General features: G+C 53.7%; 2 protein-coding genes across 8 annotated transcripts; one reads left to right on the top strand and one right to left on the bottom strand.

The window, feature by feature from the left end:
- Positions 1–36: 36 nt before the first annotated feature.
- On the bottom strand, positions 37–4,065 carry CD164L2 (CD164 molecule like 2). 7 transcript variants are annotated; one of them, XM_061391748.1, is made up of 6 exons: positions 3,871–4,061; positions 3,287–3,454; positions 3,115–3,186; positions 2,583–2,627; positions 921–979; positions 37–362 (listed from the first exon to the last, which is right to left on the bottom strand). In XM_061391748.1, the coding sequence occupies exons 1-6, from the start codon at positions 3,956–3,958 to the stop codon at positions 285–287; spliced, it is 510 nt and encodes a 169-aa protein (XP_061247732.1). In that variant the 5' UTR covers positions 3,959–4,061; the 3' UTR covers positions 37–284. The 7 variants fall into 7 exon arrangements, with proteins under 7 accessions (XP_061247732.1, XP_061247687.1, XP_061247716.1 ...); XM_061391703.1 differs by having other exon boundaries at positions 37–170; positions 3,871–4,060; XM_061391732.1 differs by having other exon boundaries at positions 37–170; positions 921–1,065; positions 3,871–4,055.
- A 9,910-nt stretch (positions 4,066–13,975) lies between these two features.
- GPR3 (G protein-coupled receptor 3) lies at positions 13,976–17,153 on the top strand. The gene is made up of 2 exons (XM_061391672.1): positions 13,976–14,096; positions 15,137–17,153. The coding sequence occupies exon 2, from the start codon at positions 15,142–15,144 to the stop codon at positions 16,132–16,134; it is 993 nt and encodes a 330-aa protein (XP_061247656.1). The 5' UTR covers positions 13,976–14,096; positions 15,137–15,141; the 3' UTR covers positions 16,135–17,153.
- Positions 17,154–23,208: the final 6,055 nt, after the last annotated feature.

The raw sequence follows: 23,208 nt of genomic DNA, 5'->3' as shown, positions 1-23,208 counted from the left end.
CCACACACAGCCCAAGACATGGGACATAAAGCACAGTGCTGGAAAGAGCTCCTTTATTGGGGGCAGTGTCCAAGCCGGGTCCATGGGAAGAGGCCAGGCCCAGACCGAGTACCAGGCGGGGGGCCACAGGGATGACGATGAGGCAGAAGGTGGTTGAAGGATGCTCTCATCTGCACGAACCAGGCCCAGGACAAGAAGGGATGTCAACTATGGGGCTCTGAGTCTGCTCAGTGTCCACAGGGGCCACAATTTGGTGACCAAAGTTTTTCCCACCCTGAGTGCCCTTAAGGAAGCCAAGAGCGGGCAGCCTCTTCATTCTCTTTCCCCTGATTGTGGAATCTGGGCCTGAAGGGGGTCAGATTCTGCAGAGGCCAGACAAAGAAGGCACTCAGGGTGGTGGTCCCACCTCAGCTGGGCTGAGGACCCCCCCTGCACCCCGCAGAGAGCAGGCAGCGGGCAGAAGAGCAAACACTTTAATGGAGGTTGCAGCGATCCACCCCACAGCACACTTGGGGGCCAGAGCACACGGGAGCCTCAGAGCAGCTCCCCTTCTCAGAGGAAAACCAAACCACACACGTGGCCTGGGCTCCTGCCCGCAGCCACAGAGCTGCAGGCGGAAGGCGGCCTGGGCTGTCACCTACTGGTTCTCCTCCCTGCTGACAGCATGAGGGGACAAAGACAGAGGGGCTCAGCTGGGCTCTCAGACGCCGCGCCCGGGCCGAGTCCCACATGAGCCAACACCCAGCCGAGAGAACCCCACAACTGGAGTGGGGAGACGTGGTGCGACCTACATGGAGGAGGCCAAGAGGGCCTCAGGGCCCCTGAGGCTGCCCCATGCAGGAGACGGCACACGGGCAGTGAGGGCCACCTGAGGGGCCACAGGGAAGCAGGTGCAGGGGGTCGGTGGGCCAGGTACTCACAGTGTCTGGTAGGTGCTGTCCTTGGCCTTGAGGAAGCGCAAGACGAAGAAGGCCACCGCCTGCAGACTCAGCACCATCACCACGCCTCCGATGAAGCTGGCCCCGTCAAAGCCGGGGCTGTGGGCCTCAGGGACCAAGGGGCTCTCTGCAGGGTGGAGGCCACAGCAGGCCACTGTAGGCCAGGGGCCCAGCCCCACCCCAAAACCCGGCACAGGTCATCTGGGAGGCCCCCAGTCCTCATTAGGGGAGCCTTGGACAGAGGGCTCAGAAGTTCCACCCAGATTCTACGGGTGGCTGGAAAGTGCCTGGAAGGACGGATAGCATCCGGCCCTGGCTCCGCTCCTGAGTTGCTCTGTGGCTTGATGCCTCTCACACCCTTTCTGGGCTTCCTGACTACAGGTCCCAGATGGTGAGTGAGCTCCCTGCCTGCCTCCCTCTTCCACCAGGACCCCACAGGGTGATGATGGACCCAGAACTTGGGCGTCCACACCGCTTTCAGCTCACAGTCCCTCTCCGCCTTGGGTCTTGAGCTTCGAAGCCCAGGTGTAGATGCCGTGGTCTCCTTTCAGGACTCCCAAGTCCCGAGACCCTGGAGTCACCCAGGGTCCAGAGAGAGGGAAGGAGGAGAGGAAGACGTGGCGGCCCACCCTCGACCAAGGGGATAAATGAAGACTCGATGACATGTGTCGGAGGGACTAACCAGGCTCTGAATGCCAGGCTTGACAGTCACCTCTCCGTTAGGGCAGAGCCAGACTTACATGGCATCCCCGACCCTTTCCCCCACCCCCGCCTCAGGGCCCACAGTTGCCAGGACATCTAGGTGGCTCCCAGCTGTGCCACGTTAGCCATCCACTCCCACCAGGGATTTGATTTCAGGCCCTGGGCCAGGTGCCCAGAGCAGGGCAGGACTGGTGGTAGAAGAGCATTCTAGGGCAGTGAGAGGGGCCCAGTTGGGTGCTGGATCCACTTCCCAGAGGCTGGATCCCACTTCCCCAGAAGGGGAATCTGAGAATGTGAAGGGTGGTCCCAGCAGCAGCTCAGGGAGCCCCAGAGAAGGGGACTAGGGAAAGAGGAGCAGAAGAAGGAAGAAATAAGCTGCACAAGACCCAGCTGGGGCTCAAGCTGGAGGAGGAGCCATCAATAATTCAGCCCCTGAGATCATGTTTCTGGCTTTAATTAACCAAGAGCCTCTTCAGCCATCCTTGCCAAGCCTGCTGACCTCCAGACCCTGAGGGGCAGTGGGAACCAAAGGGTGGGGTTCTTGCCTCTGTTCGGCTGGGACCCTGCTTTGTGACCCTCTCTGGGCCTGGAGGTTGCAGTAGGTAGTCACTGAGAACATCTCCTTGGCAACCTGACATACACCCTCAGCACCAAGCAGGTCCTGAGGGGGGCCATCCTGAGTTCTCAGAACCGGGGTTGGGGAAAAGGGATGGGAACCATCATTTCTTGATCACCTTCTATACATTGGAAACTGAATGAGGTGCTATACACCCTCTCATAAAATCCTCACTTTGTGAGATATTCTTCAACCCATTTTACAGATGTTGGACACAGGCTCAGAGGGAGAAATCACAGGGTTGAGGTCACAGAGCACGTCAGTGCCTGACCCCAGCTGTTTTTCCATGCACCTCTTATCCTTCCATTACCCCAGATAGTACCTACCTGTTGTGACTGTCTTCGGTTCATGAGTTGGGTGATGGTGCACAGCTGAAGAGACAGGAAATCCATAATTAAACCAGACCCCTGCCACTTCCCATCAAGACCCCATCTCAGGCCCACCTGGCACACTCTTAAGCCTTAGTTTATACAGTTCCTTCCACCAGCGGAGCCCTCTCTCTCCATCTCTACGTTAATCATCATCTGTGACGCTGCCTCCTTCAGGAAGCCCTCCCCCCATTCCCTTATGAGCTTCCAAAGTCCTCACTGTGGTTTAAAATAGAAGAGCTAGTTCCTCCATTTCCTCTGCATGCTTGTCCTAGATCCTCTAGCTGCACCAATTTTCAGAGGAGGAAACGGGCCAGAGAGGGGAAGCGACATCTCAGTGAGCTAAAGGCAGAACTGACGCTGGACCCAGTGCTTGTGGGCACAGTCTTCTCTCGGGGAGAGGCCGATTCCCTACTGGAGGCGGGCTCTGGCTGAGGACACCTCCGCCCCCTCCCCGCAGCTTGACTTAGGCCAGAGGGAGCCCCCTTACCTGGACATGACTCTGAGCGGTTGTAGATGGAGCAACCTTCCTTGACCACCTCTGATTGAGCCACGCAGTGTCCTGATGGGAGAAGGAGCAGGGAAGCGGTTTAGGGAGTGGGGCCAAGGCTCTGATGTTCAGAAATGGGGGCACTAACCTTGGGGAGGGCCTAACTCCATACCTGGCTCCTCTGGCCGACACTGCTCCCACACACAGCTGGAGAGGTTGTGTGCTCGGTTCCCCTCCACACAATGTTCACAGGGCTTCAGCTGTTTGCAGGCCACTCGGACAGCTGGCCAGATGTTCACACGGAGCAGGGCTCCCCGCCCAAAGCCTCGAGCACCTTTACCTGGGCGTGAGGTGGGTGCAACACTTGGAACCCAAGCTACCGTTCCCCTTCCCCACTACTACGGATCTCACCCCCCTGCACACATACACTCACCTGGATCCCCTAAGCCCCACCGCACGCCTGGAGTTTCCACAAACACATGGGCACACACGCCTAGAAGCTCCCTGACATTCACCAGAGCACCCTCCCTTTGCATATATCAGGAGCCACCCCCATCCCATTCACCTGGGGCCGCTTCACTTCCCTACACCTGAAGTTGCCTCACACCCGGAGCCTTATATACGGCTCCACAGACAGTCGGAGCCTCCTTCTACCCACCCCAGGAGCCCCGCACACAAGTGAGAAGTCCCCTCCCGCGCCCCCTCCCCAAGCCCAGACTGCTCCTGGCAAGCAGTTGGGTGAAGGGCACGCGTTACCAGCCACAGCAAGCTGGGCACACAGGAGGAGGCAGCAGCAGCCGCCACAGAGCGCAGCCCGTAAGGCGCGGGGTCCCGGCGCGGCCATGGGCTCGGAGGCGGGGCCTGGGGGGGTTGTCGGGGTCGGCGGAGAGCGGGTGTGGCGTGGCCCCTCTGGATTCGGCTCCGCCGGGGTGTAGGTAATGAGACCAGGGCAACCTGCGCTAGGGTAGGTGGGCGTGGCCCAGACAGGGCGGGGCTAGTGACGCGAGTGAGAGGGCGTGGCTTTGTTGTCTGGGGCGGGGTCCGATGGGGCGTGGTTTGTGGGGGTCTGGGGCGGGGCTCTGGCAAAAAAGACGGAGTCCAGAACTATTCCGAGTACGCGACCAGGTCCCTGGATGTCCCCTTCCCTCGCTGGATCATGAACACTCTGTTGCGTTATTATCCCTACTTCACAGGTGAGGAAACTGAGGCTCAGAAAAGGTGTGTGACTAGTCGGAGGTCAAAATTCTCCAAGCCAGGCTTGAACAGTACGTGAACTGTGAACTTCCAGATGTTCAAGCTGGATTTAGAAAAGGCAGAGGAACCAGAGATCAAATTGCCAACATCCGTTGGATCATCGAAAAAGCAAGAGAGTTCCAGAAAAGCATCTACTTCTGCTTTATTGACTATGCCAAAGCCTTTGTGTGGATCACAACAAACTGTGGAAAATTTTTCAAGAGATGGGGATACCAGACCACCTGACCTGTCTCCCAAGAAATCTGTATGCAGGTCAAGAAGCAATCGTTAGAACTGGACATGGAACAATAGACTGGTTCCAAATTGGGAAGGAGTATGTCAAGGCTGTATATTGTCACCCTGCTTATTTAACTTATATGCAGAGCACATCATGAGAAATGCTGGGCTGGATGAAGCACAAGCTGGAATCAATATTGATGGGAGAAATATCAATAACCTCAGATACACAGATGACACCACCCTTATAGCAGAAAGTGAAGAACTAAAAAGGTCTTGATGAAAGTGAAAGAGGAGAGTGAAAAAGTTGGCTTAAAGCTCCATACTCAGAAAACTAAGATCATGGCATCCAGTCCCATCACTTCATGGCAAATAGATGGAGAAACAGTGGAAACAGTGGCAAACTATTTTTCTGGGCTCCAACATCACTGCAGATGGTGACTGCAGCCATGAGATTAAAAGACACTTGCTCCTTGGAAGAAAAGTTATGACCAACCTAGACAGCATATTAAAAAGCAGAGACATTACTTTACTGACAAAGGTCTGTCTAGTCAAAGCTATGGTTTTTCCAGTAGTCATGAGAGTTGGACTATAAAGAAAGCTGAGTGCTGAAGAACTGATGCTTTTGAACTGTGGTGTTGGAGAGGACTCTTGAGAGTCCCTTGGACTGCAAGGAGATCCAACCAGTCCATCCTAAAGGAAATCAATCCTGAATAGTCATTGGAAGGACTGTTGCTGAAGCTCAAACTCCAACACTTTGGCCACCTGATGGGAAGAACTGACTCCTTGGAAAAGACCTTGATACTGGGAAAGATTGAAGGCCGGAGGAGAAGGGGCTGACAGAGCATTGGATGGTTGGATGGCATCTCCGATTCTATGGACATGAGTTTGAGTAAGCTCCAGGGGTTGGTGATGGACAGGAAGCCTGGTGTGCTGTAGTCCATGGGGTCACAAAGAGTCAGACACAACTGAGCAACTGAACTGAACTGAGTCAGAGGTCACAGAGTTAGTGGCAAAATCTAGATTTGAAGAGAGGTAAATTTCCTGATTTCTGAGGTTCTGTAGAGTTCATCCTTTAACCAGGAGGGAAGAACAGGCCCCCAGACTCTGGCAGCCTGTATCGCTTCACCTGTTGCATCTTCTTCTCTTCTGCCCCTCAATACACTGCATCTATCTCTGACCCACCACACACTTTGGCCAAGCCAGCCATCTCACTGGTACTGGGATAAGTGGTCTTTCTGCAACCTTCCCCTCTCCCTCTTCTGGCTTTTCTCCCTCTGCAGCCACTTCTCAGGTCCCTTAGAAGACAGCTCCTCTTCCACTCTGCCCCATCCTCCATTCTTCCCTTTCCCCTCCCCACCTCTCCCCTCTCCTCCCCTCTCCCTTCTCTACTTCTCCTTTTCTTCTTTCTCCCTCTTCATCGCTGCTGGCCCAGTTCAGTCCTGAGCCCTATTCCTCTCCTCTTCTGGGTCATCTCAGTCAACAAGTACCATATCTCTATCTCCAGCCCAATGCTCGCTCCCCAGCTGCCACACCTGTAATAATATATCGTTAGGTGGTTCAGTGGTAAAGAATCTGCCTGCAATGTAGGAGATCCAGGTTCGATCCCTGGGTCAGAAAGATCCCCTGGAGAAGGAAATGGCAACCCACTCCAGTATTCCTGCCAGGATAAATCCCATGGACAGAGGAGCCTGGCAGGCTACAGTCTGTGGGGTCTCAAAGAGTCAGACATGACTTAGGGACTGAACAGCAACAAAGCAACTATTAATGACTTACTACTAGCGGAATTTACATTCTACTAAGCAGAAAAGACTCTGATGCTGGGAGGGATTGGGGGCAGGAGGAGAAGGGGACAACAGAGGATGAGATGTCTGGATGGCATCACTGACTCGATGGACGTGAGTCTGAGTGAACTCCACGAGTTGGTAATGGACAGGGAGGCCTGGCATGCTGCGATTCATGGGGTAGCAAAGAGTCGGACACAACTGAGCGACTGAACTGAACTGAACTGAACTGAAGCGGCTTAACTTATCAGGTCTTTTCTGATGTCCACAACTACCCTCTAAACATGGGTTTTGTAATCTCCCATTTGCAGGCCTCTGGTAAAATCACTTTCCCAGGGGCACACAGTTATAATGGAGGGGGTCAGGATGTGGACCAGGATCTAGTGAGGCCAGAGGCTACTCTGCCCTCCACTGTGCCTCCTGAGGGTTCATCTGCTTCTAGGGCATCTCCACTTGAGTTTGTGCCTCAGGCCCTGGAAATTGCCCAGTCCCTCTTTTCCCCTCAGGGAGGCTCCTTTCATCTTACCAGGCAGCTGATTGGAAACCCTGGTCTCATCCTCACCCCCTCCCTCTGTCTTGCCCCCAGACTAAAGTCCTGCAAATCCTGCTCCTGGGTCCTGCTCCCTCAGCTTTCCTTTGCTGATCTCACACTTCCTCTCAGTCTCCAGGCCTCTCCCCAGCTCACCCCTCACAGTGCAGAGCTGTCCTGAAAACGTGGATTTGACCATGAAACAAATTTCAACTCAACTTGGCTTTCACAGCCCTTTGATTCCTAGCTCTGGAAGCCTCAGAAGTCTTGTGCTCACCCCAACATCTTACCCTCTGAGAAAATAGAATAGCTTTCCCCCTAGCATGCATCATTTGTACCTCCTTGCCTTCATCTGGTAGTGGTTTTCTCTCTTGGAGGGTCCTCCTCCTCTCCAGACTACATGTGTCTGGCAAACTAATCCTTCATGACAACACTAAATGGCCACCGCCTGCAGGAAGCCCTCGGTGACTGTCACGGAGCAAGGCTGAACTGCTGTGGCACTTGTCCCAGCTGGAAGATCCGAACCCATCTGTCCTCCTGCACCCAAGGCCTCACCAATCTCTTGCCTTGGTGACTGCAGTGGCCTCCTGGTAGGGCTTCTGCTTCTGCCATAGTCTGTTCTCAACTCAGCAGCCAGAGCAATCCTTTGAAAATGTGAATCAAATCATATTATTCCATGTTTAAGCTCACCGATGGCTTCCATCTAACCACTTTCCAAGACTTACATGATCTTTCCCCGGCCTGCCTCTCTGAGCTCAACTCCTACCTCTCCCCTTGGCTCCTTTGGTCCAGACACACTAGCTTCTTCTCTGTCCCTCAAACAATCAACCCTTTCCTCATAAGACTTTCAGTTCAGTTCAGTCACTCAATCATGTCTGACGCTTTGTGACCCAATGGACTGAAGCAAGCCAGGCTTCCCTGTCCATCACCAACTCCCAGAGCTTGCTCAAACTCATGTCCATCAAGTCAGTGATGCCATCCAACCATCTCATCCTCTGTCGTCCCCTTTTCCTCCCACCTTCAATCTTTCCCAGCATCAAGGTCTTTTCCAAGGTGTCAGTTCTTTGCATCAGGTGGCCAAAGTACTGGAGTTTCAGCTTCAGCATCAGTGCTTCCAATGAACATCCAGGACTGATCTCCTTTAGGATGGACTGGTTGGATCTCTTTGCAGTCCAAGGACTCTCACGCGTCTTCTCCAATACTACAGTTCAAAAGCATCAATTCTTCTCCGCTCAGCTTTCTTTATAGTCCAACTCTCACATCCATACACGACTACTGGAAAAACCATAGCCTTGACTAGATGGACCTTTGTTGACAAAGTAATGTCTCTGCTTTTTAATATGATGTCTAGGTTGGTCATAACTTTTCTTCCAAGGAGCAAGTATCTTTTAATTTCATGGCTGCAGTCACCATCTGCAGTGATTTTGGAGTCCAGGAAAATAAAGTCTGTTACTATTTCCATTGTTTCCCCATCTATTTGCCATGAGTGATGGGATTGGATACCATGATTTTAGTTTTTTGAATGTTGAGTTTCAAGCCAAGTTTTTCACTCTCTTTCACTTTCATCAAGAGGCTGTTTAGTTCTTCTTCACTTTCTGCCATAAGGGTGGTGTCATCTGCGTATCTGAGGTTATTGATATTTCTCCCAGCAATGTTGATTCCAGCTTGTGCTTCATCCAACCTGGTATTTCGCATGATGTACTCTGTATATAAGTTAAATGAGCAGGGTGATAATATACAGCCTTTACATACTTCTTTCCCAATTTGGAACCAGTCTGTCGTTCCATGTCCGGTTCTAACGATTGCTTCTTGATCTGCATACAGATTTCTCAGGAGGCAGGTCAGGTGGTCTGGTATCCTCATCTCTTGAAGAATTTTCCACAGTTTGTTGTGATCTACACAGTCAAAGGCTTTGGTGTAGTCAATAAAGCAGAAGTAGATGTGTTTCTGGAATTCTCTTGCTTTTTTGATGATCCAACAGATGGCAGTTTGATCTCTGGTTCATCTGCCTTTTCTAAATCCAGCTTGAACATCTGGAAGTTCACAGTTCATGTACTGTTGAAGCCTGGCTTGGAGAAGTTTGAGCATTACTTTGTTAGCGTGTGAGATGAGTGCAATTGTCCAGTAGTTTGAACATTCTTTGGCATTGCTCTTCTTTGGGATTGGAATGAAAATTGACCTTCTCCACTCCTGTGGCCACTGCTGAGTTTTCCAAATTTGCTGGCACATTAAGTGCAGCACTTTCACAGCAGCATCTCTTCAGATTTGAAAGACTTTGCACCTGCTCTACTCTCTTTGAAACTCTTCTATTCTCTTTTCAATTGACTTGCCCCTGACCTCCCTACTAAAAACAGGTCTCCTGGTTATTCTACATCATGATGTCTCCTTTTCCCTTCAGAACATGTATCAGCTATGTACTTAATTACTCAGTTGTTTCCTAGTCTATAAATAAGTTCCAGGAAGGCAGAAACCATGTTTGCCTTCATCTACAGTTAACTCCCTGCACCCATAAAAGCTAAGCAGGTGCTTATTAAATAACCACACTGTACCATGTTGTGACTGTGTACATGTTTGCCTGTCTCACTGGCCTGTGAGACCCTCAAGGGTTCCCTACTTAATATCATATTAAGTGTTTATTTGTAGATTGTCCATTTCCCCATTAGAATGGAAACACCATGAAGAGGAGATATCTGTTCATTGCTATATTCTGTGCCTAGAACTATGCCTGGCAAATAGTAAATAAACTCGATAAATATTTACTGAATGTTGAAAATGCAGGGATATGGCCACATCGTCTCTGTCTGTAGCACCCTCTCAAACCCAAGCCCAGGGGAAGTGTCAGTGAATATTGGCTGAATGAATGGGTCTGTGCTAAGAATGTGTACACTGATGATGGCCAGATTCTTGGAGCTTGGACAGGGGGCTTCTGTCTGTGTCTCTCTCACACACTTCCCTCCAGAGTCTAGGCCCACAGGGTTGGTAGAGGGAAAGAAAGGAAGAAGTGTAACCTGGAGGTGAGTGCTCACAGCCATCTGGTGGTCACCTGGGGAACTACAAGTATTGTCCACCTTAGTCAAATTTCACCCCCAGCCCCTTTTGGGGAGAGAGCTAGGCTAGAATGAAGGCACACTGGATTTGGTTCCAAATAGAGTGGCTTCAGATCCCAGCTCTGCCATTGACAGTGTGATTTGGGCAAGTCGTCTGGCTTCTCTGGGCTTCACCTATGAGATAGGGGTGTAGGATTATGGTACGTACTGGGCTCTGGTCTGGCACCTGGTAGGTGGGAAGGGCTGGAGGGGGAAGTCAGTGACGAGCAGAATTAAGGAGACAGGGAAGTGGGCCTGAGGATGAGAGAAGAGAAAGGGTTGCCTTTTCCTCTAGATAGCAGATCTCTGGGGAACAGACCTGGTTGGCAATGATGGCCTCAATTGTCCTGTTGACATGGGGCAGTTTTGGAGCACGAGAGAGTGTACTCACATGAAAATCCATAGCTTAAGACTTCCCTGGCAGTCCAGTGGTTAAGACTCTGTGTTTCCACTACAGGGGACGCAGGTTCAGTCCCTGGTCGGGGAACTGAGATCCTACGTGCTGCATGGCACAGCCAAAAACCCAAAACAAGCAAAAAAGAAACTCCACAGCCTCACTTGAGTCTCTTAGGTCTCCAGGGTTCCTCATGGTTAGAAATATCACTCCACTCTTTTCCTCTTTGGCTCGCTGAGGATCGCCTCCATCATGAACCAACACCATGATTCTCTGGATCAGGAAATTCTGACCAACCAGCTACTTCAGGGGAAAGGTGGTCACTGATGTTCTTCACCCTGGAAGGGCAACCGTATCCAAGACAGAAATTTGGGGAAAACTAGCCAAAGTATGGAGAAGGCAATGGCACCCCACTCCAGTACTCTTGCCTGGAAAATCCCATGGACGGAGGAGCCTGGTAGGCTGCAGTCCATGGGGTTGCTAAGAGTCAGACACGACTGAGCAACTTCACTTTCACTTTTCACTTTCATGCATTGGAGAAGGAAATGGCAACCCACTCCAGTGTTCTTGCCTGGAGAATCCCAGGGATGGGGGAGCCTGGTGGGCTGCCATCTATGGGGTTGCACAGAGTCGGACACGACTGAAGCGACTTAGCAGCAGCAGCAGCAGCAGCCAAAGTATACAAGACCACACCAGATGTCATCTTTATATTTGGAGTCAGAACCCATTTTTGTGGTGACAACTGGCTTGGATGTGATTTATGATTCCTTGGGTTATGCAAAGAAAAATAAACCAACACCACCTTGCAAGACATGGGCTGCCCGAGAAGAAAAAGAACTGAAGGACAGAATGAAGGAGCTTGGGGGATCACAAAGACCAATGTAGGTGCTGGCAGAAGGAAGGATTAAAGATCCTGCAGTGACTTTATTTGTGGTGATTGTACAGATGTTTCATGAGAGGATTAATAAACTATGCAAAATAAAAAAAGACCACTGCCACTCAAAAGAGAAGATGGTCTCTCATACATCTCCCCTCTCTATTTGTGTGTGTGTGTGTGTGTGTGAGCCACATGGCTTGCAGGATCTTAGTTCCCTGACCAGGAATCGAACTTATGCCCCCTGCAGTGGAAATGTGGAGTCCTAACCACTGGACCACAAAGGGATTCCCTCTCATACACCGTCTCATGCCAACCTCCCAGCAGCCTCTCTGAGACCAATTGGACAGTTGTTGGGACCTGGCTCTGACAGGGGAGAAAGTGAACATCTGGGTTCCTGGGGGCAGATGTCCTTATATTCTCTTTGATGCCCCACTTTCCTCGACACTGTGCATATTACTACTCCCTCCGTGTTTTCCTTCCCTTTCTTGGATGTTGCTTTTTGTCCAGTCATCCAGTCAGCAAGTATTTATTGAACACTTCCTGCATGCCAGGCTTTGTTCTCCAGCACAGACCAGAACAAAGTCTGTACCCTCGTGGAGCTTTTATATCCTGGTGGGGCTGACATGTCTTTTCTCTTAAAACAATAAATTTATAATTTCAGGAGTGCTAAGTGCTCTAAAAAATGATAAATCAAGGAAAGCACAGAGAGAATGATGGAAGCGGGAGTGGTCGTCTAGGGTAGATGTTGGGAAAGCCTGCTCTAGAAGATATTGACTTGGCCACAGAGGCTCTCGAATGGAGTAAAGGGGTTCTGGGCAGAGGGAAGAGCCAGGCAAAGCCCAGGAGCAGGAAGCTTCTTTCCCACAGTCTGTACTCTCACTGGTGGGTTTCCCTGAAGCTCCTCCTCTCTGCTCCCTCGCCGCACACCCAAGCCTCCCGGGTGTCCTCCTGCAGCCAGCACAGCCAGTGCTGACAATGTGCCAGGCCCCTCCCAACAATCCCATGCAGAAGATACTAACGTGGTCTTTTTCTTAACTTTTATTTATTTGGCTGTGCTGGGTCTTGTTAGTTGCGGCATGCAAACTCTTTAGTTGCAGCACGTGGGATCTAGTTCACCTGACCAGGGATCAAACCCCAACCCTCTGCATTGGCTATGCAGCATCTTAGCCACTGGACCAATTGGGAAGTCCCTGTCTCTAGAGAAAACAGGCCCAAAGAGCCTAAGATATTCACCCAATCTAACTGCTGACCACACCACCTGCTAACCACCCCAAACTCACCATGTCCAACCTGAAGTACAGTATCTTCCCCAGCCCTGACCTCCCCATGTACCCTGCCACTGGCCTGCCCCCTCCTTCTCCCTGTGACACTTCAGTGGTTCTGTGCTGGGAGGATAAGTGGTGGGGCCTGGGATCTGGGCCCTCACCTGGTCCCTGCCCCCCAGCCCCATCCCACAGGCCTGGTTGATTCCAATGAGGATCAGAGCTCGAGTTGGAGGGTGGAGGAGGCAGCTATTTTCCCTTCCCCAGAACTGGCCATATCTGTGGCATCTGGAGAAGTCAGCTGGGAGAGGTTCCCTGGGAACAGGAAGAGGTGGGGAAGGGGGAGTTCCTTCTCTGTGCCCTGACCTGCCAGGGTGCCTAAGATGGGAGGCTGAGAGGGGCCCGCCCTGGGGACTGAGCTGATGGCTTTCTGCTTCCAAGTTCTTCCCGGCTCCCCCACTCCTGCTGCTTCGGGGAAGTGACCCCCACCCCCACCACCACCCCGCTGGCTTTCCAGATCCTTGAATAAATAATTCAAGTTTTGAAATCTTGCCAGGCCCACCCCTCCCTGTGCAGTGAGGGCGCTATTGGGCTGACATGATTGACGTCGCCCGGTTCCTTCTGCCAGCCCCAGCATCACGAGGGCTGGCCCGGTCACTGTCAGTCCAGACCCTTTACCCTGTCCCACTCACCTGGGGGCCCACAGTCACCTGGTATCTTCATTCCAGGACCCTGTGACCCTCATCACAGCCTGGTCACTTCAGCACTTGTGACAGGGTCACGGTGACCTGAAGAACTATCACCCAGCCCCTCCACCTTCCCTTTCTTTCGCCACCACCTCATCCCTGAACCCCATCATGGCCCAGAGTCACCCTGACACTGCTATGGTTGCCCTAGGGGCTTCTTCTCTACCTCAGCGTCGTACTGCCACCATCCCCCCAAGATCCTGTCACCACGCTCATACCGTCACTTCCACCCACCTCCCTGCTCCCTCGTGCTCCTGTCACCATCACCTCAGGGCCCCATCGTCTTGGCAACCCCTGTCATCCTCACTGGGGACTGGGACGCTCATTCAGCCCCCATCACTCGGTCTCCGTCACCTGAATTCCGTCAGCCTGTCTCTGCCACCCGAGGGTCCCATCACCTCCATAAACTCTCCGGGGCCCCTTTCCTCCTCTCCCTCTAACACATGCCCCCCGCCACCTTCCTGAGACTTCAAGGGCTCTCGCACCAGCGACCCCGAAACCCCCGGCCCGTAGAGGGCGCAGCGTCAAGGACAGCGCGGGCCGACTCAGAAGGGGGCGGAGCCGCAGCCACGGTCGCTTTTTATGAATGGGGGAGCGGGCGGCACGAGGCCTCATTACTATGCCGAGCGGCGCGCGCTGCGCCCCAGCGCGACGCACCCATTGGCCAGCCGGGCCACTGACGTCACCAAAGCGGTGGTCGGGGGCGGGGCGGGGCGGGGTGACTCACGCCGCTTCTCCCGCGGCCGCGGGGGCTTCTCGGGGTCCTCACACACCCTGCGCAGCCCGGACCCGAGTTCAGCCTTCCCGCGGCCCGGCCGCGCCCGGTTCCGAGAGGTGAGTAGCGGGCCCCGGCCTGGGTACCAGGCATCCGAGAGGGCACGCAGGATGCTGGGGCGCTGGGCAAGCGGTCAAGCTCCCAGCGGTTGATTGGGGTCGGAGGTTGAGACCAGGAACCCTGAGTCTGGGCTCACAGGAAGGGACCCAGGGTCTGGGTGATAAGAGCTGTCAGCTGGGTAGCCCGGCGTGGGGTGAGCACTCCTGCAAGGACCCGAGGCCCTGAAGGGACTGATGGTCATCTGAGTTTGGGCCGGCAGGAGGCGTCTGGGCCAGGACCCAGGCGTCCGAGCAGGAGGAGGTGTCCGACTTAGAAATCCAGACGTCCGGACAGGAGGCGGAGTCAGGCCCAAGATCCAGGTGTCCAAGCAGAGGGAGGGATCTGACTACAGGATCCTGGCTTCCAGCAGGGGGTGTCTGTCCCAAAGACCCAGAGGTTCAGGCAGAAAGAGGGGTCCAGCTGGGGGGCAGAAGTCTGGCCGAGTGTGTGTTGGGGGGCTGAGGTCCCAGATGTTGTTACCCCAGGAGTGCAGGGTGGGGGCTGGCGGGAGCTTCACGAGCATTCTCTGGGGGCGGAGTCTGGGGCTGGCCATACTGAGAATCGTGAGGGGTCTGGTGAGCCTCAGAAACTGAGCGTCATCCTCCCTGGTGGGGAGGGAGCAGAGCTGCTGTCAGTCTTGAGATGTCCCCTCCCCCGGTCCTGGGCCTTTCCCAGCTTCTCCGGGATCCTATGGGCCTCTATCCACTTATGGTAGTCCTTGATCTTGTCCTCCTCAGTCACACAAGTGGGAGAAAGAGACCTGCAGGACTCAGTGAGTTAGAAGGGAGAGGGGAGCGACCCACCACAGGGATCACCAGACCCCTGCTGGCCTAGGGGCATAGGCGAAGACAAGGGTATCCTGGAAGGAGCTTCAGGGCATGGGAGGGGGTGGGCAACCTGGGACCCAGCCAGGTATCCTGAGGAGAGACCCCCACTGCTTCCAGACCCCTCCACCCAGCACCCAGCCCTGCCAGCTTCTCACAGGGCCTTTCTCCTACAGGTACCATGATGTGGGGTGCAGGCAGCCCCCTGGCCTGGCTCTCTGCTGGCCCCGGAAACGTGAACATGAGCAGCATGGGGTCCACAGAGGGGCCCACAGGCCCTGCCACACCACTGCCCTCCCCCACGGCCTGGGACGTAGTACTGTGCATCTCAGGCACACTGGTGTCCTGTGAGAACGCGCTGGTGGTGGCCATCATCGTGGGCACTCCCGCCTTCCGTGCCCCCATGTTCCTGCTAGTGGGCAGCCTGGCTGTGGCAGACCTGCTGGCAGGCCTGGGCCTGGTCATGCACTTTGCTGCTGTCTTCTGCATTGGCTCAGCAGTGATGAGCCTGGTGCTGGTTGGCGTGCTGGCCATGGCCTTTACTGCCAGCATCGGCAGCCTACTGGCCATCACCGTTGATCGCTACCTTTCTCTGTACAATGCGCTCACCTACTACTCAGAGACAACAGTGACGCGGACCTATGTGATGCTGGCCCTAGTGTGGGGGGGCGCGCTGGGCCTGGGGCTGCTGCCTGTGCTGGCCTGGAACTGCCTGGATGCCCGGGCCACATGCGGCGTGGTCTATCCGCTCTCCAAGAACCATCTGGTGGTCCTGGCCGTTGCCTTCTTCATGGTGTTTGGCATCATGCTGCAGCTGTATGCCCAGATCTGTCGCATTGTCTGCCGCCACGCCCAGCAGATTGCCCTCCAGCGGCACCTGCTGCCTGCCTCCCACTACGTGGCCACCCGAAAGGGCATAGCCACCCTGGCCGTGGTGCTTGGCGCCTTTGCCGCCTGCTGGCTGCCCTTCACCGTCTACTGCCTGTTGGGCGATGCCCACTCCCCACCCCTCTACACCTATCTCACCCTGCTCCCTGCCACCTACAACTCCATGATCAACCCCATCATCTACGCCTTCCGCAACCAGGACGTGCAGAAGGTGCTGTGGGCTGTCTGCTGCTGCTGTTCCTCTTCCAAGACGCTCTTCCGATCCCGCTCCCCCAGTGATGTCTAGTCTCATCCTGGTGACCCTCCAGCCCTGATCACTACAGAATTCCAGAGTGTTAGGTCCTCCAGGGCTTTGTTCCAACCCCCAGCTCCACACCCCAAGACCCAGCTGGTTCTGGAGTTCTAGGACTTTGGGTGTTTCACAGGATTCTGTTCAGATCCCTGCAGGGCCCAGCTGGCTCCATGGTTCTAGAATGTTCCTGTGGTCAGGGTTCCAACTCAGAAATGTCCCACAGCCCAGATGGGCTTGGAGTTCCAGTAGGCTGCTGGGTGTTTCACAGTGCCATTCCAAGTCCCTGACCTTCCCCCTGCCTTGACCTTGACCATGTCACTTTACTTTTGGGTTTCTGAGCTAAAGAGTCAGAGAGGTTAGTTACTCCGTTGCCTAGATAAGAGAAAGATTTATCTGTATATATGTGCACATACAAAGAGAATATCTATTTATTATTTATTTATGAATTTATTTATGGGTGTTAAGGGGAAAAAAAGAGACCCACACCTTGAAATCCAGGCCATACCAGGGTACTCCCAGTCCCCAACACCCTCATTTCTGACCTCAGTTCCTAGAGGGGGAAAGGGGAGAGAGAGAAACCACGTATTTTGTTATTATTTTTGCTTACTTTTTATCGAAGAGATCATAGAAACCAGAGCCTTCTCCCCAGGCCCGCCCCCCTCGGGTTTGCAGGGGGAACACACCAGCCTCTGGTTTTTTATTTTTTTAAGAAGCCATCACCTGAGAAACCGAGAATTCCTCTGCTCTGGGGGCCGACTGCCCTCTGGTGGCCGTTTTTGGGGAACTGCAGCCGGGTCGGCCGTCGGAACCAGGCCAAGCAACCCCAGCTCCACTCCAGCCTGGTGTCCAGCACCATAGCCAGAGCCTGGGGTCAGGTCTCACCCTGCAGTGCCCTACAGGAGGCAGGGTGCGAGCCAACACCTGAGCCCTCTGCCATCTGGGGTAGGGTCCCCAGTCCCCTATTCCTGTTCCTAACCCAACCCTCAATAAAAAAATGATTTTGTGATAAATAAGATTTGTCTGTGTGTGGAAGGAGTGGTGTGGGGTGTAATGGGTGACAGCCTGGAATGGGAGGATTAGGCCAGGCCTGGGGACCTATGGGAGGATCCAAGAAACTGGAGACCCAGGTGGAGTATGGCTGGCAGGTGACACCTCCCACCCCAGGATGCCAATCTGATGGGTTCCTCTGTTCAGACTCAGGCATCCCCAAACAAGAACCCCACCTCCACCGAGACTAGAACTCCTGGTGCTAGAGCCCCTTGGGTTTCAGTTGCTCACATCTTGCCTACATTAGCTTTAGTTTGGGGTTTGGGCATGAAGAATGTGCTCAAGGCATGTAGGTGTTTCAAACAACAGCAGCCTCTTCCACTCACAGGTGTCTTCTGTGTGCTGGGCACTGCACTAAGCATTTTGCATCCGTCAGCTCACGTTTGCCTAACAAGCACCCCCTGGCACGGGTAAGAACTTCTCATGTTACAGACCAGGAAGCAGGCCAAGGGAGAGTCAGTGGTCAGCTCAAGGTCATACAGCTAGGAAATGGCAGAGCCAGGATTCCAAAGAGGAACATTTGTTTCCAGGCCCTGTGCACTGTCCCCTGGCCGATGCCCCCTCATCTCCTGCCTTCCCAAGCCAAAGGCTTAGGACATTCTGGACCCTGCCTTGTGTCGGGGTTAATTTTCAGAGCCAGTGGCCCCATTTTGGGAGGTGGTTGGATGGGGTCTGTTCACTCAGGAGCTGGAAGGGCTTTTTTTCTATGCAAAGGTGAGTGATAGTAAGAGTGTGTGTGTACCCTTGCGTGCATTTGAGGACAAAATTGGGCAGGACTCTGAATTTCACTGTTTTGGAACCAAAAAGAACTTGTTCACCAGGTACAGGCAGGAGTAGGTTTGGGGTGTGGCTGAAGAGGAAGCTCTGACTACCCCAAACCCACATCTACCCAGATGGGCAAAGCCTGGAGGTGGGGCCCTCAGAGCGCCCCTATTGCACAGATGGGGAGACTGTTTCCACTGGCCAGAGAGCTTTTGCCTGATGTTCATGTCTCCTCCCCAATAGTAGCCACAGGAATCCAAGGGGAGTGGGCATACCAACAGGGTTGGGTCACAGCTGGCGGAGGGCGGGCCTGGGCTGAGCTACACACAGTGCCAATCCAGGCCCAAAGTGGGGAGGCTCCACCAGGTCAGGTTGAGGCTTACCTCCTCTCCCCACCTTCCTGGAAGGTCCCTAGGGAAAAGGTCCTCAGTCAGGAAGCACCTGTCCCATGCCAAACATCTCACACAACATCACCATGGTCCCTTTGGGGGAGGGGGGGGTACTACTGCTTCCCCCATTTTACAGAAGAGAAAGTTGAGGCTCTGAGAGTAATGAATTTTCGTTTATTCATTGCTGTCCCTGTGGGCAGCGTAAATTCTAGCTGGAGGACACAGTAATAAAGAGAGGAACTAAAATATGATAATGTCAGAGTGATATATCCTTAGAATCGAGGCACAGGGAGCACATGTAATCTTTAAATGAGAGTGCCCCTTGGGACTTCCCTGGCAGTCCAGTGGTTAGGGTTCAGCTTATCCACTGCTTCTGGGGACCCGTGTTGGATCCCTGGTCGGAGAACTAAGATACTGCAAGTGATATGGAGTGGCCCAAAAGTAAAAAAAAGATACGGATGCCCTCAAAATCCTCACTGAAGGTGACATTTGATTTGCCTAAAGTCACACAGTTAAGAGCTGAGCTGACCTGAGGGTTGAACCAGGTCCTTGTGACTCCCAATCTGTTTCTTTTCTGGGTGAGGGAATTGGTTTCAGGAGCAGCTCAGAAATAGCAAGCAAGGAAACCAGGGCAGGGAGCCCTGTTCTGGGCTATGGGAAGTTTTGGGGGTCTCCAGGGTACCCCTAGGCCTTTAGGAGGGGCAGTGTAGGAACAGGCCTCCTGTTTGCCTCCGCCACACTCCCAAGGAGCACCCACCAAGGTCCCGCAAGAGCAGGGCCAGGGCCCATCCCACCCTCGGCGGACTTGGCTCTTGGCCCCCTCCCCGCTTCCGGCTCCAGGGCCCAGCAGGGCCAGCCTCACTTCTGGTGGACCCTCACGCTGTGAGTCCTCTTCTGTCTCCGTGCAGCTGTGAGGTGGCGCTCAGGCATTTCTGGAAGCCTGCATCTTCAGTCTCGGCCTTGAGTCCTGGGCCCACACGAGGGTGTCTGAGCCTGTCCCCGGGTTGGGGTCTGTGTGCAAGGTGGGGCCCGCTGGCTTCTCCTTCCCCTGGGATTCTGCAGCTACATCTCAGGTCCTCCCTGTACCCTAAGTCTGTGTTCCCTCCAGGAAGCCTCCCTGGCTCAGCCCTCCTGTGGCTGTGAAGATGAAGTTTACACACCTCGCTACACTTCTCCTTAGTAAATATTTACAGAGAAGTTTTACCTTCCTCATCAGAGTGGGGGCCACTGAAGGTTGTGTCCCAGCTCCAACCGAAGGGCCCTGAGAAAAGGGACATGTCTGGCCCTCAAACTGAAGCCGTCTGTGTCTCTTTCAGGCTCAGACTTCTCAGCCTGGGGCTGCTCATCACGTGTGCATGTATGTGTGTGTGTATGCCTGTGTGTCTGTTTTTCGGGGTGGGGTGTAGCCAAGCCTTCCAGCCTCTCTGCCTTAGCCAGTTGTCCAACTCCATACCTGATCCCCCCAGTGACTGAGGCCCAGGAGGGTGAGCTGGGCAGTTGGGGGGGGGGTCCCTGGCTTGGAGGAGGCAAAGGCTGGGGCCCAGAACCCTGCCTTCCTGCAGGGGTAGGCCTTAGGGTGGGGCTGGGGCCCTTCTCTTCTCCCCTTCTTCCCAGGTCCTGTGGAGGGGGCAGCCCCCACCAGGGCCATGACCGCTTCTCCCTGCAATAAGTGAGGAGACAGCAGCTATTAATATAAGATGAGTTCACGGGCTCACAGCTTCTGCAGGCTGGAAAACAGGCTCCTGGGGCCAGGGGCTGCGGCAAGTCTCGTCTGTCAGATTTTCTCCTGGAGCCTGAAACCTGCCAACCCTGCACCCCGAAACTCCCTACATGCAGAGACATGTGTGCACACAGGCACATAAATGGAGGTCCAGGTTCCTGGCTGTTGAGAGAAGACCCACACATGCATACACATCCAGACACGCACGTATGATCAGTGTGTCTGCACACCAGTATGCGCACCTGTGCACACAGATATATCACATGTACACAGACCATGTCAACCTCAGGTACACATGTTCTCATGCAGAAGCACAAACCTAAATGTATGCACATGCCCCTGCACAAATACGTATGCACACAGACACACAGCCTTGTATATACATGTGTGCACACAGGTCCAGGCATGCTTGCATACCCAGACCCATCTGCACACCACGGCACACCCACATATATACAGACACAAAACTGCCCGTGTGCATACAGATGGCATCAGTCATGTACACACATGTGCATACAGGATTACATTCAAGGACTTGTACATGTACACATATATGTACATGCATGTCTTTTGCACACAGTGTACACACAGTCACACAGGTTCCTCACTGTCAGTGTTCAGCAATCATGAACTCACAGGCAGACCCTTGGTTTCTAGCACCATCCGGCTGGCTCAGCCTCCCCTCCCCCCAGCCTCATGACAGGCAGATCAGGCTCCTGCCAACCCCAATGTCTGCCCTTGGCTTCCCACCCCCCGGGGGTCCCCAGATCCCTGATTAACCCCCTCACTAATTGGCCACCAGCCCCTTGACTTTGCTGCAGGCCTTCTCAGGAGCTGGGAGCGAGAGGCTGCAAATTGGCCAAGCAGGTTGGGTCTGGGGAATAGAATGCGAGGCAGGGCGGGGGTGCTATGAGCTCAGTGCTGAGCTGGAGCCAGGCAGGGTGCCCCTATACCAGGATTGGGGGGGGCACTGGCTTCGTACCCTCGTGGGAGGGCACTTAGGATTCACATGCACCCAGTCACCTGAGCCTTGATTGCACGCACTTTCAAACACACTAGTCATGTGGGTGGACATGCTCCAGCCCACTTCACACAAATGCATGTGAACATTTGCACACACCCACACTCAGGAAAAACCCCATTAATCAAAATCTTACATGTTGATAAATTCACCTGTCAGATACAGAGACCACTGATATATGTACATCCAAACACACTTCACCTAAATGCCCAAATGTGTCACATGTATACATGCTTGCAAACACGAGTTTACATGCTATACATGCCTATGAATGTACACCTAGGTATATCCGTAGGCATGTAAGAACATCCATCCACACCTGTACATGCACACCCAGAGTCCAGGCATGTGTGTGCACACCATTTATGTGTGTGCCTACCATGATGGACCCCCAAATAGCCACAGAATAAGAACTCCCACAGCCAGCCACCGGCTTTGTGGAGGAACAGGGAGTTTCAAGTTCCTGCAGTCTAGGGAGAGGGGTGTGTGTTGGGGGCGGGGAGTGGTGGAACTTGCCTAATACCTAAGCCCACTACTCCCTCTGGGTTCTCCTCAGCCTCGGGGCTCCCAGACAGGACGGAGGTTCTGGCTTTGCTTCTCTAGTTCCTGTCTCCTTGGCTCTGGGCCTGAGCCCACAGTGAGTTCTGCTTTCTTGCAGACAGCCAGGGGCATTGGAAAGCAGAGGGTTTCTACTTTCATGCTTGCTGCCAACTTGCTGTGTGAACTTTGGGCAAGTTGCTGTACCTCTCTGTGTCTGCCTTTCCAACTGTAAACTAGGAATAAAAAGCTTGGTATTGGCCATCCTTCCAGGATTGCCTGAGGAGTCCATGGGTTCATCTTTATGGATGTGCTTTACCCGGGCATATGTCTGGGAGAGGTTAGTTCCCAAGACAGCAAGACACTGGAGCTGTGGTGGGGGGTTGGTGTTGGGCAGAATACATAATCCTGTTCAACTCCTCACTGAACAGGAGGGAGCTGAGTCCCAGAGGGAGCCGCAAGGTGAGAGCTACAAAACCTGGCCTCCGACTTCTCAGCCAGGAAATCTTCTTCTCTTTAAATACGTATGCAGGGCATGAGCAGGTGCGTGCACAATCCCCCAGGTAAGGGCGGGGATGCCTGCCTGCTGCAGTGGGAGGGTGTCTCTGCAGAATGCCTGCCACCATGGTACCGAGCATTCTACCAGGGAGAGATTCTTTTGGGTGTGAAAGGCTTATTTTCTTGTCCTCTAGCTTCAGACCCCTCACAAGACACTTCTCCCGGGGCTAAGGCTGGCTTTGGGGAGCACCTGAGACAGCTCCTAGCTTCCTGATCTAGGAGGGAACTAGCTGACAACCACCCAGAGCAGCGCTTACAGAAGTGCTGCCAGGTTGCCCTGGCCGCCAGGCGGCCAGGAGGGGGCAGTGCGGAGCTGGCCGAGGCAGCACAGGAGGGGTGGCTCCTGAGGACTTGGTGTGGTTTGCTTGTGCTTGTGCTCCTGTAACTGTGTGCCGCTCTGTGCTCTTGTGTGCACAAAGACAGCATTCTGTGTGCACGTGTCTCCATGTCTGAGTGTGCACAAATGCCCACATCTTAACAGGTGTGTGCATATACTGAAGCTGTGTCTGTTGGGAGCCCCCGCCCATACACAGGGAGACCACTTTGTTCCAGGCAGTTGAGGGCACAGGGTACTTCTAACTCTAAAGGTCTAGGATAGCAGGGCCCCCAGTACAGCTCACTTATTTCAAAGCAAGAGCAAAATTAACCATCATTTATAAAACTAGGCACCAGCGGGTAGGTAGGTCAGCCTGTAACAGAAAACCTTTAACACACCCACCTCTGACACCAAACACCATGATCCTCGATGGAGAGATTCTGAGAATGGTTTACGTTGTGTGGTGGGCAGAACAGGAGACCCACGAGCGAACTACGGCTCTGCTCTTGGTCGGCTATGCGGTCTTAGGCAACTCAACCTCTCTGAATCTTTTTCTCAACTGTCAAGTGGGAGACCCTTGGTTGGTGAAATAAAGCATAGGCAGTCTCGGGCAGGTAGTAGTTGAATGCTCATTCTTCTCACGACTAGCCCAAAGAGCTGAAGCTCCCAAGCGGAGGAGCTGGAATTTAAGTCAGACTCCCAGCTGCCCAGAACCACA

The sequence above is a fragment of the Bos javanicus genome, chromosome 2, assembly GCF_032452875.1.
Source record: "Bos javanicus breed banteng chromosome 2, ARS-OSU_banteng_1.0, whole genome shotgun sequence".
NCBI classification, from domain to species: Eukaryota; Metazoa; Chordata; class Mammalia; order Artiodactyla; family Bovidae; genus Bos; species Bos javanicus.
This window is presented reverse-complemented; position numbering and strand designations above follow the sequence as displayed.